Source organism: Anastrepha obliqua, chromosome 5, assembly GCF_027943255.1.
Source record: "Anastrepha obliqua isolate idAnaObli1 chromosome 5, idAnaObli1_1.0, whole genome shotgun sequence".
Classification (NCBI taxonomy): Eukaryota; Metazoa; Arthropoda; class Insecta; order Diptera; family Tephritidae; genus Anastrepha; species Anastrepha obliqua.
In genome coordinates this window covers 90700679-90715135 of record NC_072896.1, presented here as the reverse complement: position 1 = coordinate 90715135, position 14457 = coordinate 90700679, and the positions used below count along the sequence as shown (strand labels likewise).

Below are 14457 nucleotides of genomic sequence, written 5' to 3'. Positions count from 1 at the left end.
GTCACGGTGCGATGCAATACCTGGAGATGGGATGATATCTACACTTTCGCTGATAGCCAAGTGGCGATAAAATCCCTCACAGAGTATTTATTCTAAAGGTAATATGGGTTTCTGGTCATTGCGACATTGGTAACTGCAGGGCCGATGAACTTAACTAGACTTGACACCAAGTTTACTATTTAGTACACAGACATTGAGATAGGCCTACCCTCACATACTTGTACGTTACTTAGTTTTGAGGAAATTGTAAGAGCAGCGAATGAAAGATGGCATAATGAAACCATCTGCGTAATCGACCGACAATTGCGGCCAACTCTAAATGCTAAACGCACAGAATCTCTGCTAAGACAAAATAAGCACCACCTTAGCACACTGATTTCTGTTAGAACGCGGCACTGCCTAAAAGGCAGACACGGCCAGAGTTTAAGCTGTCTAGATGATGAAGACGAAGCACCTCGGGTGCCATTATCTTTCTCTATGCAGACGTAGGTTTACCATTTGAAGTGGAAAATATTTTAATGGAAAAAATTGAAAGATTTCAGTACTGCGGAAATCAGGGAACTCCTAAAGTTTTTGATAAGTACACACTGTTTTTAGGAGGGGGAAAGGAAAAGTTCAAAATGTGGCATTATAATGGGTCATTAGACAGCTACAACCTCACCCAACCGATTTTAGTGGAAGTTTATTAAAAGAAACATAAACAATTTTTTTAATTTTGTTCAACTTTGTTAGCCCCTCATTCAGGCATTTTTAATGCTAAAGTTACACCACGCAAAGGAAGTCCCGTTGTTGAAAATGTCGATAAAATCAGAGAAATAATCGCAGTTGAGCGGAAAGTTAGTAGTCGGAGCTTAGCTCAGAACCACAATTTTTTTTTCTTTGTTCACTCTTGGGAGCATAGGGCTTCGACAAGACTCTTACATCGTACACGGTTCTGTGCTGTTGTTTGTGCCGTCCTATGAGATGTCGGCATTTGCTAGCTCGGGCAATATCGACCTTCTCCAAGTGTTTTTTGGTCGTCCGCGACCTTTGCTCCCTTGCGGGTTCCAGTCCAGTCCAATTAGTTGGCTCATGACGTCATCAAGAACGATGGCGAAGAGAAGAGGCGACAGGAGACAACTTTGCCTTACGCCTGAGTTGGTAGTGAATGCATCGCTGATTCGCCTTTGTGAAACACTGCCAATTCGGAGTTCTCGTAGAGGGCTTTGATTAGCCAGATTATCTTGGCCGGAACTCCCTTTCCACTCAGGACCAAATATGGACCATAGCCAAAGCTGAATTCAAAAAGAAGCTCTATGCTTGGGTGTCACACCAATCCACACCACAAAACATCGAAGCCTTGGGCAAACTGAATGAAATCGATCCATTTATTGAACGGATGGTGACTGGGGATAAGAAATGCGTGAAATATTACAATACTCTGTGAAAACGATCGTAGCCAAAGCGTGATAAAGCATCTCAAACGGAAGCCAAGCCATGGCTGACGGTAAGGAAGGAAGGACCGTATGGTCAAACAGGAAATTCAGATCTCTATTGTCAACAACTGGACCGTTTGAAACTAGCAATTGACCCGAAACGGCCAGAATTGGTCAACAAAAGAGGTGTTGTGTTCCATCAGGACCACGCAATACCCCACAAACGACTCGCAAAAAACTCCGGAAGCTTGGCGGCTCAGTTTTAATGCATTCGCCATACAGTTCAGATCTGGCACCAAGCGCTTGCACCTTTTTCTCGCATTGCAAAACTTCGTCAGTGATAAGAAATTAGTATCAAGAGAAGATTAAGAATTAAGATTACTAGATTTTTCCGCCAATAAGGACCAAAGACTTCTATGAGAGAGGCATTCTGAAGCTACCTTTAAAATGGCAACAAATAGTGTAATAAAACTATGCATATTTGACCCAAATCGGACTAACCGAAACCTCTTAAATAAAGGATTTCTTTTTCCCCAAAACAATATGTAACCGCTTAGCGGCCACTTGACAAAGTAACTTTCTTTTCGAAGTCTTGAGTCTTGGTCTATTTTTAATGTTCATCAACTTTATTCATCAAACTTTTTCGATTTATTCAAAGTATAATAACTTGCGGTTGTGGCTTAAAAAGAAGATCAGAAATGAGAATTTATGTGTTGCAATATTTAATTACCGAGAAAATCGCAATTAGCAGGTTCACAAAGAAAAAATAAAAAAATAGGAAAATCCCATTAACCGCACTTATCATGTCGCTTTGGCTCAGACGTTAGCGTCTCAAAATTAGCATATTGTTTATTTGTTGTTTTTGCCAATCACCATTTGTCATTTGCCATTTACTATTTGCTATTATTATTCACCTTAAAATATGCACGATAAAAGTGCAACTCGAAGGTTGCTGCTCTAGCATACAAAAACGACAAATCAGACTTATCACACCCGTACGCTTTTGCCTAACGCCGACGATCATTGACATTGATAAGTGTTGAAGTCGGGCCTGACTAAAACGCAAACGTTGTCATTAAGCCGGGGCTGGTTTTCTACGGCTGCTAGCTTCTGAGACGCAGAGCTTCCTAGGTAATTTGCTTATTGATGTTTACTTTGTGAGCCTGCAAATTAGCCGGTGGTGGTGCTGGCTAAGCTACATTTTTCCCAGCCGCGCTCTGTTTTGGTCACACCTGCGCGCCAAGCGCTTATACAAACCGACGATGAGCCGCACCGAGAATACCCACAGCAACTACTAATGAGCTTGCGCGCTTTACTTCACGTCATTCATCGCACAAGCTAAGGGTATGTTCGGACGTGAGTATCTGCGTAATTGCTACGCATTTACATATCGCAAATTAAATTAAAATTAAATCGTAAAAAAATTATGAAGAAACAGACGCAAAAAATGGACGCGTACAAATCACGTTTATTTACGAATCGGAAGTGTAAAGGCGGCGGTGGCAGCAGCAGCAGCGATCGCCAGATTACTCATCGAGGAACTACTTAAATCGCTTTGAAGGCGACCAGAGGTATCATTGCGCCATTAGAACTTCAAGCGAGAACAGCACCGCTTCAAGAAGCAATTATTTGTATTAATATAATAAAAAACAACAGAAGAAGCAACTCATACAGGATGAAATTTGTGATCTCTTTGTGCTTTGTGACCTGCCTGATCGCTTCACTGGATGCCGCTGCAGTAGGGCCCTCTACAGTGCAACCCAAAGCAGCTGATGAGAACGCATCGACAACAACAGCGGCACCAACAGCGGCCTCAGATGTGATTGAAGGTAGGCTCCCTGCGCAATTAATTGTGTTTTTTTTTTCTAACAAACACCTGGAACGTGCATGAAAATATTTACCTAAAAATATTTACCTAAAAATATTTACCTTAAAATATTACCTAAAAATATTTACCTAAAAATATTACTTAAAAATATTCGCAGAATGCCACCAGCCCAAGGAGACCGGCCGTTGTTTCGCGCTCTTCTATCGCTATGCCTACAACGTTGAGAGTCGTCAATGCGAGGAATTCATCTATGGTGGCTGCAATGGCAACCAGAATAATTTCGAAAGCAAGGAGGCGTGTGAGAAGAAGTGTTTGGGAAGATCGGAAGACGGCGCCAAGGAGGAGGCGAGCACTACCCCAGCTAAGGCCAGCGATGAGGAGAAGCCGGTTATTCCAGCCGTTGGTGTAGTGCCTGCTGTTGTAGCTTAAAGTCGCTGTTCGTGATCAACAATGGAAGTTTTGTAAGATGTTGAAGGATCTAGTATTATACTCGTACTTTTATGAATTTAAAATTTGTTAACTATTGAATTTGATGTGGCGTGTGAATTTCGCCTAATCTACATATTTATTCGTGATATTCGTGTGGTTTTTCTAATAAATTGAGGGAATAAAAAAATAAGATATTCAGAATAAAGTGTCTAATTAATTTGAATAGAAATAAATTAATTACAAGCAATACAAGATAACTTAATATTCGTCTTACAGAGTCCGGCACTCGAAATGTAACCAATTAAGAATGCCATACATTTAATTTGGAAAATTACTTTTATTCAATTCAAAGTAAAAAATGTGTGAAAATAATACAAAATTATGAAGCAATTTACTTTTGCTCGATATGACCACCTTTTGCCTTGACTATGGCCTTGAGACGGTCCAGACACGAATCGCAAGGTGCCCGAATGTGACTTGCAGGTATGTTGGTCCACTCGCGGACAATGGCTTTTGTCAGTGCCTCGAGTTTGGTGAATCTTTTAGTTCGGACCTTGTTCTTCAAAATAACCCAAAGAGAATAATCCATCGGATTCATGTCCGGTGAATTTGAGAGCCATTGTGTGGATGTTATGAAGCTCGGAACGTTGTTTTTTAGCCTTTCGGGGTACACTCGAGCTTTGTGAGACGGTGCCGAGTCTTGCTGAAACCGTCATGGTCTGCCACCAGAATGTTTGTCTGCCCAGGGCTTCAAGGCAATCTCCAGAATACTTTCCGGATAATATTTCGCATTTACCTGGACGTCAGACTCGATGAAAACGATTGGAGAGAGCCCATCTGCGGTTACAGCAGCCCAAACCATCATATGTGACGGATGCTGCCTCCTGGTGGCCAATCGATGACTCAAATTCTCGTATAAAGGGTCGGTCAAATAAATCCTATCGTTTTGGGAGTTTACGAATTGTTCAATTTGAAAGATTTGCTCGTCCTTTGCTCTCTAAAGTTTGACTTGGTGCTGCTTTGGTGTGAGTTCATGCGCCTTTTGGATCATGTAAGGCTTGACTTTGAGATCTTTTTTCAGTATGCGGTGGATGTTATGGTCAGATATTTTCAGTTCTTTCACCATTTGATTGGCACTTCGTCAGGAATTTCGCTCAAGTCGCTTCTTCACTTTTTGAACCATTTCACGTGACGTTGCAGTCTTTTGATCACCACCTCCATGACGTTTCGCGATGCTACCAGAATCATTGTAATGAGTAATGGTGCAATAAACAAAAACTTTTTTTACTTTAAGGTGCTCGAGCTCTCGAACAATCGCTGGTTGTGATTTTCCAGCCAAAAATAATGCAAACACACTACTACGTTTGAAATCCATTACTGATTTTCTTTTTTCGCGTTTACTCCCGGCGGAGGCGCTTGTAAACAATACTCTGGACTGTCGTTTAGCCAACCAACAGACAGCTGGTTCCCTTACATCAGCTGCGCGAACGGTCTGAATTTGGTTACACTTCGAGTGTCGGGCCCTGTATATCTTTGAGTGCGCTCAAAATCGCACGTAGAATCAATTTTATGGTGAGTAGTGGCAAAATGTCTTTTTAGGAACTGAAAAGTTACATCTGAGTGATCCTAATATATTCGCTTTATGAATTAGCCCATACGAACCTGCGATTCTTCTGGGTTATATTTCACAGCCAATAAAGGAAATAACTTGATGGACACTGATGATAGCATTCCACCGTATTAAGGGCCATCCACTCTTTACGATAGGGGTTTAATAAGTATCAGTGTTAGAAATGAAGACTCCATTTAAAAAAAAGTTTTTATTTTTCAACATAATCCCCCTTTAGAGAGATACACTCCTACCAACGCTCCGGCCAATTTTTAACCCTTCCCGCGAGCCATTTCTTTATGTTAGGTAACAAGAAAAAGTCGCAGAGTGCTAGATCGGGTGAATATGGGGGGTGCGGCAGCAATTCATAACGCATTTGAAGGGACAACTCCGGATGAATGTGCTGGTGTGTTATCGTTGTGAAACATCATCATCTTCTTTTTCGCCAAATGCGGCCGTATCTCCTTCAATGTTTTTGTGAAAACGGTTCAATAACACACTGTAGTATTGTCCAGTGATCGTTACTTTTACGATGATAACGAACTTTTTATGGCCCGAATTGGAAGATATGGATATGGAAGATATGTGGCTTCAACAGGACGGTGCCACTTGTCACACAGTCAACGAAACAATGGCTCTTTTGCGCGAAACATTTGATGGCCGAATAATCTCACGTCACGGCGATGTCAATTGGCCGCCAAGGTCATGTGATTTGACACCGTTGGACTTCTTTCTTTGGCCAGCAACAACTCAAGACCTAAAGGGTGATACAATTCGGCACTCAGCGTCATCGAAAATTTGGACCATCGGATGGAGGTGTGCCGCCGAGGCCGCGGCGGCCATTTGGTGGATATTTTGTTCCATACGTAATTGAGCCATACCAATATTATCATAATAAAGAGAAGTGACAATAATTTCCTACAAAAAAATGTATTTTATTCAAAATCAACACCGGCCCTTAAAACTTAACCACCCTTTATAATTTATTAAATTATTGATACAATTATTGTTTTTTTTTAATAAATAATAGTCTTTGGTAAAAACGCTATGCACTTATTCCCTTACCCAATACAAGTCTACTGCCTTCGAATGCCATTGAGGGTGCTTCAATATCTTTGCTTTCGTCGAGATAGCGCATTCCCAATATTCACAAAGAATCACTTTAGGTATTACAAACTGTTGAAATCCGCGCGAGTCTACCGGATCAAGAAAAAAGTAGCCTCTCTGCCTCTCATTCGTTCTATTATCGTCCATTTCAGACTCTTAGTGTAAAAGAGACAAAAAAAAAAACGGACGACAAAATAAACCAGCATCAGTAGACGTTTTGATAACAAGCGAGAGCAGCCAGAGAGTTAACGAAAATAACTTTATTTTGAAATCACAGACAGACTCTTCAATTTTATTTATATCCATATAGAAATCACATCACCTCAATATGTAAAGTGCAAAATAGTTTCATATGACATTTTGCCGCAAACAAAATATACTTTTATTCCACGCATTTTTGCTTGCAAGCCTGTTCTGATACGAAACGATTGTCATTGCCACCACAGCCGCCATAAACGAACTCCAAGCACTTATTGGCGCTAGCATCGAAGGTCCAGGAGGGCACAAAAGCTGCACACTGGATGATGCCCATGCCATTGGCCGAATGCTCTTGACCGCAAACGGCTATTGCGAAAAATATGAAAAGAATAAATTACAGTGGGCCACTTAGTTTTTAGTTCTCTCAAACTTACCATCCTTTAAGGCGAATGAGCAGCCGATAAGCGCGAAAACAGCCAAAATTACAGCGAAGAATTTCATTTTTTAACCGATTACCTAAAATATTTAGTTTGATAATAAATTTTTTTGCAAGTTGCTTGCTTCAATCTTTGACGAACACTAAATTTATTTCGGCAATCCAAGCCTCTGGAAGTGCTCAATCTAACTTTGTATTTAAGTTAATACGTAATCTTATGTTTATTCTTAGAACTGTAAGGGGATATTTAGTACCTTTATAAATATGTAGTGGGCACAAATGCATTGAATAAACTGATGTGAAAAGTGTGCGGCGATTATTCGAAATAAATATTTGTGTTTGTGTAGACGCTCATAAGGGTGACCCAGTTTTGTGTGGAAAAATCTCAAAATTAAACTTAATGTAGAGTTTTTTTTTATTTTATAAAAATACGAAATTATATAACTGTAGTACCATTGACGTCAGCCTGGAGATCCAGCGGAGAATAACTCATGCCAACAAGTGTTACTTTGGACTCAGTAGGCGATTGTGAAGTAGAGCTTTCCTTCGCAGAACGAAACTGACACTCTACAGAATACTCATTATACCCGTCCTGCTATATGGAGCAGAAGCATGGAGAAAGTTTTGAGAGCTTTCGAGAGCAAAATCCTCCGTAACATTTTTGTTCCCCTCACACGTTGGTGAAAATTATCGTGTGCGGTGGAACAGCGAGCTGTATGAACTACATGTCCCTGAACATATGTAGTTGAGAGTGTAGAAATACAGCGGATACGCTGGCTTGGCCATGTCCCACGTAAGAAGAAAAACATTCTAGTAAGGCGAATCGATGGCACGATATCTCAAAACGGCAAACGAGGAAGGGAAAGGTCACATCTCACAGGCCCAGGATTTTTAACTGGCAACAGCGAGCGCAGCTCAGAAATAGCTGGCGTGCCATGATGGATTCGACGAAAATCGACATGCGGTTGCCGCGTCATATAAGTAAGTAAGCAGTCCCCGGAAGTTCTATAATTTTTACGATATGTAAAACACAAAGATTTTCCTCAACAAACCTCTAACTTTACACCTCACTTTATTATGGCGATAAGCAGATTTTCGTTTGCTCAAAAAGCTGTTAATTCTCAGATCGCTATGTGCGAAAGTTAGTTGGTGCGACTTTGAAAGTATTTTAATACAGGGTTGCTTATATTCGACGGACCTGATGGATTTAGATGGCTCTTTGGGCCCATTCCAATCGACGAGGCTTGCCCGCAGGCAACAATCTTTGCGTCAATTGAATCTTATACGGGAATAAATGCAAATCAATGCGGATAACTCGTTGTAAAGTGGTCCGAGCAATGCCCAACTGCTGAGAACGGCGATTTTGGGATGTCCTTCGCGACGCCTTTTCATAATTGACTTCTTTTGTTGAATGTAAATTTCAACAATTTGGGAGCGCTCGCGTGGCGTGTACTGTTCCATGGTAAAAATCTGCTTGGACTGACGCTTTCAACGCGGTATGTCATTAAGCGATCTGACGTCTCTGTCAAAAGATACAGGGTTGCCAGATGGGTCCGTCGAATATTGACAACCCGCAGGTCTTAATTCCTCCTCCGCGTTGGAAAGATCAGGTGGGGAAGAACTTGACTTCGCTTGGTGTGTCTAACTGGTTCCGATTAGTACGAGCAAAAACGACTGGCTTTGTTAAGCTCCGCCAAAATCTCGTAAGCGGTTATCGCGCCAATTAAGAAGAAGAAGGTTTTAATTGAGCTCTACTAAAATTGAGCTCGGTCGAAAATACACAAAGTACAGCTGATTTTGCATTTTTTTTTTAAGCAAATTTCGGTTTTTCCTTCCAACTTGTCGAAGTTTTTTTTTTTCAAAACTAACAATAAAAAGTTAAAGTTTTTTCTAGTAGCGGTCGCCCCTCGGCAGGAAATGGCAAACCTCCGAGTGTATTTCTGCCATGATAAAACTCCTCATAAAAAGTGTCTGCCGTTCGGAGTCGGCTTGAAACTGTAGGTCCCACCTTTTGAGGAACAACTTCAAGACGCACGCCACAAATAGGAGGAGGAGCTCGGCCAAACACGCTGTGTACGCGCCAATTATATATACAGGGTTGCCCATATTCGACGGACTCATCTGGCAACCTTATATCTTTTGACAGAGACGTCAGATCGCTTAATGACATACCGCGTTGGAAGCGTCAGTCCAAGCAAATTTTTACCATGGTACAGTACACGCCACGCGAGTGCCCCCAAATTGAGGTCAATTGTGAAAAGAAGAGAAAAGAAGAAAATTGTGATGCCAATTATTCGTCTAAAGCGTATGAGGCAGTTCTGGTTTCAATAAGACGGCGCTCCACCACACACAGCTCGCACCAGAATCGATTTTTTGAAGAAATTGTTTCCTCGTAGTTTGATGTCGAAAAATGGCGCTGTTGACTGGCCACCGCGTTCGCCCTATTTACCGCCACCTGACTTCTTCTTGTGGGGATATTTAAAGTCAAAGGTTTATATTAATAAGCCAAAGACCATAGAAGAGCTCAAGAACAACATCCGTGAGGAAATAGCCGCTATTCCAGCCGAAATGTTAGCTAAAACTATGGAAAATGCTGCAAAACGGGCACAATACGCCGTACAGGCTCAAGGCGGCCATTTGAGAGATATTATATTCAAAAAGTGATGTCAACAAATCTACTTGAACCAAATAAAATGATTATTATCGTCAACATCAAAAAAATTGTGTTTTTCTTTGATTTAAAAAAAAAAACATGGGTCCGCCGAATATGGGCAACACTGTATATATTGAAAAAATATTTTTTTTTATCATCAGATTTTGATATTCCGTGTATACTTACTTCTCTAGTCCGGATCTGAGATTTATTTATTTTCTTGCTTACTTTTTGTAAAATGATGGTAGGTACAATTGGGATTTCCTTTATATTTTTTATAATGCCAGAATAAGTCTTTAAGCACTCTGAGCTGAGTTTAACAAATGAAGCAATTTCAGAAAAAAGTGCCACACTAATGTTTATACATATTCATTAGGCCGGGTCGATTTGTGGGGAGGCAAAAAAATCTCCCATTGCTCTGTGAAAATCATATTCTAGGGATCAAAATAAGAAACTTTGCCGAAGGAACCATACCTCTAAAACGAATTCTGATGTCCCCCAATTTGGGTCGAACTTTTATTGTCTTTTGTGGGGAGGCAAAAAAATCGCCCATTGCTCTGTGAAAATCATATTCTAGGGATCAAAATAAGAAACTTTGCCGAAGGAACCATACCTCTAAAACGAATTCTGATGTCCCCCAATTTGGGTCGAACTTTTTAGTTTCTTTTCTATAACTCACTCAAATTAATTTTTTCATTTACATATGTTCTGACTAAATAACTTTCTTAAGAGAAAAAATAGATATTATTATTAATAAATAATAAATATTATTATATTATAAATAAATAAAAATAAAGAAAAAACATAGCCATTTAGCTGATTTTTTCATGTAAAGGCCAAAAATGGTGATATTTTTAAATTGGGGGACATCAGAATTCGTTTTAGAGGTATGGTTCCTTCGGCAAAGTTTCTTATTTTGAATTGCCGGAATACGATTTTCACAGAGCAATGAGCGATTTTTAAATCGACCCGCCCTAGTATTCATGTATGTATGTATGTATTTGCAAAGTTATAAGTAAGGTAAATAAAACGAAGATTTTGAGTTATTGATAAATCGCTTATTGTTGTTTTCTTTCATATTAGCAAAACTTATTAGCACTTACTGAACACACACACACGCACAAATGCACACGAACAAATAGTTATATACTGTTCGTACATTAATTCGCAGTGGTATAGGTAAACAAGAACTTACGGGGAGGAGAACTTTTTGCACTCATGTCCCACTCACAACATTCAAAGATGCTGAGAAATGTTGTGTCTACAAAATTCTTCAAATCTCCAAATGAATATCGGCTTAGTCGGGCAGGTTGTGTAATTCCCCTCCGAGTGAATTTCAATGTTATAAATATTAAATTTCAGTATTATAAAAAATTTCAATGACATTCACTCGTGCAATATTTTAATATTTTTAACATAAAATGAATCAAAACATATTATACCCCGCTTTAGCTGATTTTGAACGCGAAGCCTCGAATTCATACATCAGCTGCGATAATCTACCTCTGTCGGGGAAATGCACCTGAAAGTGCTTACTGTTCGAACAATAGAATACTCACATGCGGCATTGCAGAGTTTGCTCTCACATTTTCTCACATACATAAATGAACTAGACAAAACCCCTCCATAACAAATTTTTGGACCCGCCAGTGGCTGCAAAAGTTTTGCCAACGGAGATGGGCTGCTGATTTATAAATTTGCCGATAATGCGAGAAATAAGCCAACAATTCAGTGAAGCGACGCAAATGTGACTTAAAATCGTTTGGAAAAACCTGCTAAAGCCATTAAATTATTCTCAATTACGACAGAATTTAATATAGAAATACAACAACAAAAATTTACTTTTCCTTTTACTATGACTGTATGCAATAAGGGCGTGAGAAAATATTGATAATCAACTTTTTTCAAATCCCAAATTCGAGTTATGAGCATCCATAGTCCATTTAAATTTTTTTAATTTTTTTAAAATTTTTTTTTTATTTAATTGTTTTCTATTTATTTCTTTTGTCATTCTATGGTCTACCTAGTTTGTCATTTACCCTGACGTGAAATTCGTGTATATTAAATTGAAAATGAGAACATATAAATATATTCAACAAAGTTAAATTGGATTGAGGTCAAGGATGATAGATACCAGATTTGCTAGTTAGGTATGGTGAAAAAAAATGTTTGAGGGGAAATTTAACTTTAGCTTAGAGAAACACAAAACGAATGACGCCGGCATCGCTCAGAGCCGAAAAAGGGTCTGCTAGGTAGTATAGTATACCCTTAAAAAATCTTTTCACCATGGATTGAGGTGCCATTTCACCCCCCAAGAGGTGGTTGGGAGGCTTTATTCACTATGGAGTGAGAAACACACATGCACCATCGTTTGAAAACTCTGTGAAAAAATAAAAACTACTCAATTGCTTGGGGTAAACCATTTTTCTCCTTAAAAATCTACAACAAAATAATTAAGTGAACACTCGCATTTGCTCTTAAAATGGAAATGAAACACCACTTTCGAAATATTTTAACTTTTACATAATTTATTTTGGCATTTTTATTAATATACATCTCTACATATGTACACACACATACATAGGTACAGCGGCATATGTGTACTGTATCTGTTGAGTTCTTTATGCTAGGGTGAATAGTTCGAAGGCTATATTTTCTTATTCTTATTCTAATATTTTTGTTTTTGTTTTGCTCACTAATTATTGATACGCTTAGATGTATGTAAGTATATATTTTTTATGTATTTGTCACTTATTTGCTAGGCATATACGCATATGTATTGCTTTATGTATGAAACTATAGGTTAATTATGTTTTCGTATTCTCATTGACGCTTCATTTTCGAAGAGCTGATAAGCGCTCGATTTCCACCAGACGTTGGCTAAGCTGGACTTTCATATTTTTATTAGTTGTTTTTTTTTTTGCTTTGCATTATTATTTTTGTTTAGCGATTAATCGCTTGCTTTTATTATGCAATCACTGTGGTTAAATTTGCTGGTGTTATTTTGTACGGATTTTAGTTGGTTAAATATTTGTAATCCCTGCTTATACGGGATGGCGCAAAATTAATCATACAATCTGGTTTTTGATCACTTTTTTACTAAATACAGAAATGAGTTTGAATGATGCAAATCTTTATTTTGACCTTCACGCGCTACACTACTTGTCTGTTGGTATTCTGTAGCTTTCTAGCTCGCAAATGTCAAATACGATTATTCGCACAAATTGTAAATATTCCGTAAGGATGATTATTTTTGCGCCACTTTGTATGACCAATCCAGTTTTGTTAACATTAACGTTGCTAAGCTACTTATTTTGTATAATTAATTTAAGACCATATACTTTTTTAAGGAAGTGTATATTTTTTTTTCTGCTTGATTATGCATTGCCTATGACTATAAAATTTATTGCCTGCGAAATTTATTTATATTTTTTTTTATACTTTATACTTTAAACATTTTTTATACATTTGCTTGATTCAATAATAAAAGGTTGGGTAAAGTTTAACAACTGATTACGGATGCTACTTAACCCATTAATGCAATTTGGAAGTAAGTGAAAATGGAGCATAAGTTGCTCTCCTTTCGAAAAGACAGAATCCCAATATCAATAATTTGCTTTGGTTGGCTCTTCCAACTTTTGATCTGCCCCTCAGAGAGTATTTGACTGACGTTGGATTTGAATCTATCCAGTTTCACAAGTCATTCCTTGAGATGGGCTAATTATTTTCCCAGTCGAAACACACGACAATCATTTAATATTATTTAGATAACAAAAATTCGTTTAAATAAAACTACCCTTTTTAAATAAAAAAGCATCTGTTTTGCATAGAAGCGTCGACCAAAGGATGGGCCGTCTTGAGCGCATTCCAGTCATGCAAAATTTCGTTAGGCAACGAAAGCGCATCACTAGACAACTTCGCCTTCTTTCGATCCGGCCCGATCTCTAAATCCCTTGCTAAAAAGTGATGCACGCAAATTTTTCGCCTGACTTCAATGAAGCGCCGGATGATTTTACCCAATCTGTTCTTTTCGTTTTGTCTTGTGGGACCTGAAAAAACTTAACACCCTCTTTTGACCACGTTTGGTGACACAACGAAAACAGTACAGCTAACTTTTTAGCAAAAGTTTTTATTTCTATGTTTTTGATTATATTTTTTTTAAAGTTATCCTCAAACAAAAAGTAGCATTTCCAAGAGGGCATCACAGATTTATTAAGTAGCTCCAGATGACCGAAACAGTGCGAAAATTAGACATTTTACTTCACCTATGGATTAACGAAACCGAGGAGTGAACAAGGAGAAAAAAAACATCACCTTTAATTATTGCTTCATGACACTTATGAACGTTTTCATCCCAAGTGATCCAACTATTTTGAACATTGTTTAAAATTTTTTTTGAAAATTTTATTATTAATAGGCTTGAGCATCATAAGAAGTGAACTGAACACATTTTGAAAAAAAAAATTATAATTTTAAAATTTATCAAAGCTGAAAATTTTGGTTTAGAATTTTTTGAAGGAAATCATGCAGTTCTGCTTAGCATTTAAACAATTTTTTGTTAAAATTATTTTGAAAAAATTTTCGTTTTGCTCAAAATTTAAAAAATTAAAAACAAAAAAAATTTTTTTTTAATTAAAAATTGTTTTTTTAATTAAAAAATTTTAAATAAAAAAATTTTTTTTAATTAAAAACTTAAAAAAAAGGCCTAGTCGCTAATGCTTTTTTAATTCATTGTGATTGTAATTCATTACTTTTCCAATTTTCAAATAAAAAAAAAAAAAA

At 38.1% G+C, this 14457-nt stretch overlaps 2 protein-coding genes across 2 annotated transcripts; one reads left to right on the top strand and one right to left on the bottom strand.

Annotated features, from left to right (window-relative positions):
* The first annotated feature begins 2972 nt into the window (after positions 1 to 2972).
* LOC129249101 (putative Kunitz-type serine protease inhibitor) lies at positions 2973 to 3929 on the top strand. The gene is made up of 2 exons (XM_054888734.1): positions 2973 to 3244; positions 3401 to 3929. The coding sequence occupies exons 1-2, from the start codon at positions 3091 to 3093 to the stop codon at positions 3670 to 3672; spliced, it is 426 nt and encodes a 141-aa protein (XP_054744709.1). The 5' UTR covers positions 2973 to 3090; the 3' UTR covers positions 3673 to 3929.
* Positions 3930 to 6633: 2704 nt separating this feature from the next.
* LOC129247805 (male accessory gland serine protease inhibitor-like) lies at positions 6634 to 7279 on the bottom strand. The gene is made up of 2 exons (XM_054887117.1): positions 7021 to 7279; positions 6634 to 6952 (listed from the first exon to the last, which is right to left on the bottom strand). The coding sequence occupies exons 1-2, from the start codon at positions 7085 to 7087 to the stop codon at positions 6771 to 6773; spliced, it is 249 nt and encodes an 82-aa protein (XP_054743092.1). The 5' UTR covers positions 7088 to 7279; the 3' UTR covers positions 6634 to 6770.
* Between the last annotated feature and the right edge of the window lie 7178 nt (positions 7280 to 14457).

Bases quoted from the DNA above. Each gene is read 5' to 3' on its own strand.
- LOC129249101 (XM_054888734.1), top strand. From the start codon at position 3,091: ATGAAATTTGTGATCTCTTTGTGCTTTGTGACCTGCCTGATCGCTTCA. The intron at 3,245-3,400 runs GTAGGCTCCCTG...AAATATTCGCAG, and splicing joins GGCCTCAGATGTGATTGAAG to AATGCCACCAGCCCAAGGAG.
- LOC129247805 (XM_054887117.1), bottom strand. From the start codon at position 7,087: ATGAAATTCTTCGCTGTAATTTTGGCTGTTTTCGCGCTTATCGGCTGC. The intron at 6,953-7,020 runs GTAAGTTTGAGA...TTTTCGCAATAG, and splicing joins CTCATTCGCCTTAAAGGATG to CCGTTTGCGGTCAAGAGCAT.